The sequence below is a fragment of the Gavialis gangeticus genome, unplaced genomic scaffold, assembly GCF_001723915.1.
Source record: "Gavialis gangeticus isolate Ggan-Ray unplaced genomic scaffold, GavGan_comp1, whole genome shotgun sequence".
Taxonomy (NCBI): domain Eukaryota; kingdom Metazoa; phylum Chordata; order Crocodylia; family Gavialidae; genus Gavialis; species Gavialis gangeticus.
The window spans coordinates 55,153,936-55,159,154 of record NW_017729004.1 but is presented as its reverse complement, the minus strand read 5'-3'; the positions used below and the strand labels follow the sequence as shown (position 1 = coordinate 55,159,154).

General features: G+C 42.4%; 2 protein-coding genes across 6 annotated transcripts in view; one reads left to right on the top strand and one right to left on the bottom strand.

Moving 5' to 3' along the window:
- The window catches only part of EFCAB1 (EF-hand calcium binding domain 1), an 8,482-nt gene extending 4,554 nt beyond the window's left edge, over positions 1-3,928 (top strand). The window contains exons 3-6 of the mRNA XM_019508423.1: positions 637-741; positions 1,647-1,798; positions 2,562-2,666; positions 3,841-3,928. Of these exons, the coding sequence (XP_019363968.1) occupies positions 637-741; positions 1,647-1,798; positions 2,562-2,666; positions 3,841-3,891 (413 nt within the window). The 3' untranslated portion in view covers positions 3,892-3,928. The remainder of the gene's footprint in view (positions 1-636; positions 742-1,646; positions 1,799-2,561; positions 2,667-3,840) is intronic.
- A 285-nt stretch (positions 3,929-4,213) lies between these two features.
- Positions 4,214-5,219, bottom strand: part of RBM48 (RNA binding motif protein 48) — a 15,162-nt gene continuing 14,156 nt past the window's right edge. For all 5 annotated transcript variants that reach the window (XM_019508419.1, XM_019508418.1, XM_019508420.1 and 2 more), the window contains one exon: positions 4,214-4,384. In XM_019508419.1, coding sequence (XP_019363964.1) covers positions 4,298-4,384 — 87 coding nt within the window. In that variant the 3' untranslated portion in view covers positions 4,214-4,297. The remainder of the gene's footprint in view (positions 4,385-5,219) is intronic.

Below are 5,219 nucleotides of genomic sequence, written 5' to 3'. Positions count from 1 at the left end.
GGGAGGGACCAGCCCGCCAGGGGTCAGGGGCTGGCGGGGGGAGAGGCCAGCCTCACTGAGGGTCGAGAGTCTTGTGGGGGCTGGCAGGGGGAGGGCCCGGTCTCAGCAGGGCCAGCATGTCTCCATGGAGGACCCATCCTCCGGTTGACTGTGCCCTGCTTTGCTTTTTTAAACTTCAAATTTTTAGACCCCAGGGGTCTAATTTTCTCCCCGTGCTGAAGTTTTTTCATTCCCGCACGTGCCTGTTGCCCCGCCTCAAAGGGGTTTGAGGCTGGGCAAGCACATGTGCACTTGTGTGGACGCGCCCACTGTGAGCATACACATAAACAGTTACCACTGAATAAATTCACAGCCTATTTGCCTCGCACTAAAATGCTGCATTTCCCTACCCTAGGGAAGAAAGGTTCTCCAGCCCTGTTATTGGCAAGGGAAAGGCATTTTTCAAAAGGGAAGCAAGGTATGGGAATGTTGCAAAAGTGAAGCAAATTAAGTCACGATGAAAATAGACAAACATCTTCACCCAAACACAAATTTTCATACTTGTACTACATTGATGATAAATATTTCTTTGCTTTTCTGGCTTTGCATTGCTGTAAATAGACGGTTTGAATTTCATCTAACTATTTCTGTTTTCAGTGTTTCGTGCTTTTGATAAGGACAATGATAGCTGTGTCAGTGTAAAGGAATGGGTGGAAGGCTTATCAATTTTTCTTCGGGGGACATTAGAAGAAAAGATGAAATGTAAGGTTTCTCTGATCTCAGTATTGAGTCATAAATGTTGAAAGTATTATTTAAATTTCATACAAATACTAATAATATCTTTTTATAAAGGTAATTAAACATGTTTTAACAGTTTTATGTTATCGGATTCAAAGCTTTTTACTACTGCCATTTTGTTTTGGCTTTCCATTTCCTTATTTTTATTAGGACCCTAAGACAAAATTATGAGACCAGGAGTTAAATAAAGGTTCTGAACTGACCTGCTATTCATGGGAAGCATCATAGTTGGAAAATCCCATTTCTTCAAGGTGCTCTTATTGCCTGCATATTTTCCAAGGGCACAGCTTAGTGGGTATGCATACCTCATGATGGGTTTTCCAATATCTTTTGCCCATCAGCAGACTGTAATCTGCAGTGACAGACTTTCACTCCTCCTTAGTGAACATGCACAGAACTAAAGGAATGAAAGAGAACAAATGAATGTCAAACCAAATGTTTTCACTCTACACTTTCAACAAGAATAGGATTTCTTACCTTTAGAAATGGCACCCCAATAAGCTTCGTTTTTTAAACTAACGGGTACATTGCATTGAACTTAGTAGCAACTTTACCTAACTCCTTTTTATGAATCTAATATCTTTGTTAGTGGGATAAGCACTCTGTATAGATCCTAGTGATTACATGTACTCAGGGTTGCCCCGGGCCCTGCGCTTTGGGGAACCCTGCAGAGCTGGGTGGAGCAGCCATGGCAACTGTATGGCACTGCTGCTTACTTGGAGTCCAGCTGCTCGCTTACCCCCCCACTGGCCACTGCTGATGGCAGTCGCAGCTTCTTCAGTACCAGGGCAGGTGCAATTGGAGCAGGGGCAGGGTCCCTCATTTGCCAAGGCAAGGAAATGGTTTATAAATAAACTTATTTTGATAAGATTGTTTTGAGGTTTATGACCTGAATGGTGATGGATACATATCACGAGAGGAGATGTTCCATATGCTGAAGAACAGCCTCCTAAAACAACCAACAGAAGAAGATCCTGATGAGGGAATTAAAGACCTGGTAGAAATAACACTGAAAAAAATGGCAAGTACCCTTCCTAAAGTGGTGGTTTATTTAAGGGTTCTCTCGATTTTAGTGAGATGCTCAGACTTCAGAAGCAGTGAATCCCTATGAGGCTATTTCACCTTAATAAATGGGGACTGAGGCACAGCGATAGTAAGGAAATTACTCCAGATTACACAAGTTATGAAAGGAGGAGCTAGAAATACATATTACCCATATGAATTCCAGTCCAATGACCTAAAAACACAACAAAGGTTTCTCTCTCATTTCACCTGTAAATTTTTCCTACAGCCAACTAAAGATGCATTTCATGTAAAGAATGTCAGAAGCTGTAGCAACATCTCATTTAACACAATTGCCAGATGCTTTCTTTCTGACACTAGAAGAATAAATGGTTTTCAAGATTCAAATTATGTTACATTTAAGACAACAGTAGAGTTGCCACTCCATGGACCAGGGCAGAGCTGTGCAGCACAGGCAGCTGAGGGTGAAGCGGGGGCCATATAGGTATGTGGTCAGGGGGCTTGCCCATACAGTTGTGCATTGCATCAGTGTGGGGGATAGGACCCATGTGGGGGGTGGGGCACTTACCAGTGCAGCCCATGGGGCATCCAGCCCCTGGCTGCTTAGAAGTTGTACAGCCCTGGTTTACACCCTCAGGTGGGGGGTGATACAGAGATACCTAGGACACTGGCACTGTTTTAACAGAAACTGCTGGCCAAAAAACTTTGATCTTGTGCATATTCACAGGGAATCATCGATAATCCTTATCCTTCTTTTGCAGGACTATGACCATGATGGCAAACTTTCTTACACTGATTTTGAAAAAGCTGTAAGAGATGAAAATCTTCTCTTAGAAGCATTTGGACCATGTTTGCCAGATATAAAGGTAGGAAAGCATCCTTGCATTAAAATGGGAAATAAATTTGTAAGTGTACCCTTCTGCTTAACTTTCTTCTTGTGACATTCTGCTGAAGACGTGCCTTTGGGCCTGCCTTTGGCTTGAGCCAAGAGGTTGAACAGTCCCAAACATCAGCTTCTTGGCAGCCTAGGCTCTCAGGTAGAAGTTCCTATCATGCAGACAGCCCTGGAAGTCAGGGCTTTGGGGCAGCTTGGCAGGCAGTTAGCTTAAATTGGTGTTCCCTAGATTTTTGAGACTCCTCACTCTCTCTGCCCTGAAGACCTGGCCCTCCCTGGCACACACTTAAGATTTCAGGGAATATGTAAAACCTGTCATTCAGTTTCATGGAGAATGCCAAGCTTCCTAGCTTTTTAATGCTTAGTAAAAACAAAACCACAATTTTAAAACCTTAAAATCCACTACTAAAGGAATTTTCTCTCTGCCCAGCTGTACTACTAATCTTAATTTCTAAGGTAAGAGAAACAAGGGCAGAGAGAGGTTATGTGCCTTGCCCAGTCATTAAAAGCTGAGCCAAAAAGTCCAGGCTCTGACTCCCAATCCTCAGCTCTAAAGTAGTGATGCCTGGAGATGCAGATTAACTGTTTCCTGCTTTCATTGCTTATGCTCTGTATTCTGTACCCTGAAGAAAAGGGTTTTGGTATAAAACTAGGAACCTAATAAGGAGCTTTTTCTGCTATGCATTACTATATAGATCTAGTCAAAAAAGCTGCAACTGCACTTAAGATACTAATTTTACTATTTTCTAGCATATGAAATAACCAGGCTTGCAGAGCAACAACAAACTTTTACTTTTTTTAAGACAGGGGCAACACTCATTGCAGCCATTTGATTTAATTCTAATACATACCAATCAAGACATTCAGACTTATGAGTCCTATATAATAGTAATACTATCCTGTAGCTTCCCATAGGAACCAGAATACTGAATATTCTGATTTCTCAGCCATGAGCCATCTTTTATTTTTGTTTGATTTTACATGAGTTGTTATAAAATGAGGGGTTAGAAGGATGTTCCTAATATTTCAGTAACTTGATTTATCCTTAAAGACCTCAATTTAACAGAAGTTTTCTAGATAAGTTTCCTTGATCTAATCATTAAAAAAAAGATAAATTACTGTGCTGTTTTTGTCTTCTGTTACAGAGCAGCCTGGCATTCGAAATGCAAGCTTTCCAAGAAACTCATGATCTGTAGCTCTATAACTAGATTTCTGCTGTTAACCAATTCAGAAAATCTGTGTTTAAGACATTAAAAACAGAAGCAAATCAGGATTTAGTTTAACACTAAAAACTAATATTCCTATTTTTAGTATAGCTTTTAACCCATTTCTTTAGTAGGTAACTCAAATGACTTCCTTTTAAATGATCTGCAGTTTTTATGACAGAAAAAGTTACTTGTACACCTGAAGCTCTTGCATCTCAACAGCAATAGATATACAGAGGACTATACTAGAAACACTTGTTTGTTTAATGAAATGTACCAAAAAGAGCTTAGAATTTTTAAACCACTACTTAAATCATTTTGAAATATAGTTTATTTTTATCTGTTACATTAGAAAAATAAATAACTGAAACTGTATCCTTTAAAAAAGAGTGAACATTTATATTCTTCTTCTCTGTTTTACAAGTGGCTTTGTTTGAATGTCCTGTGGGTTTTCCTTCAAAGTTTCTGGAACGGAAGCTGCCACCTAGTTTAAAATATAAAGTCCAAGTTTAGTATGCTGCACTTCTTACTGCTTTTAGAATAAAAGCTCCCATATATTTATTTCTTTGCAGTGTTTTGAGTTCTGGGAGGAAGAGAAAATACTTTTACAAGCACAGCTTCAACAAATAAAAGGGTAAACAGTGACCAAATTGGCTGTATTTTAACACCAAATTGTACATTTGATGTTAGAGTTGGGATGCAGCGATAGAGATTTTGGGGGTCAATAGTGATAGCCACTATTCAAGGAGGCATCTCAGCTGATACCAATCTGATACAGCTGACGCCAACTGATTAAGTCTGGTGTGGCAGAAGATGCATGGGGGTGCATTAGGGAAGATGCATGGGGGTGCAGATCAACAACCCCTGCAGTGAAGGAGGGGGCAGGGGCAGGTGCTGCCCTGCTGGGGAGGTGGGGCATGGCTCATGGGGTAGAGGTGGCTCCCACTGCTGCTTGCACTCCGGGGGGTGCCCCCCAGATCTGCGCAGCACAGGGTGAAGCCAGAGCTGGTGCTGCGTGGGGCTTTTCTTGCCAGGAGCTGGGCTCTGAGCAGACTGCAGCCACCCCAAATTTTGCTGCAGCTCCACTCCCAGCCCTATGTTGCTGCAGCCCCAGGTTTTTCTTGTGCTTGGGTGGAGGTAGGGCATTCAGCTGGGGCTGCGCTGCATGGCAGGCGGTGGCACAGGGCTGGAAGCAGACCTGCGGCGAAATCTGGGGTGGCTGCAGCTTCCTCCCAGCACCGCCAGAGCCCACTCTGAGCTCGGCCCCCATAAGAAAGGCCCCAAGCAGTGCCAACTCCAACCCAGAGCTCCAGCCTGCC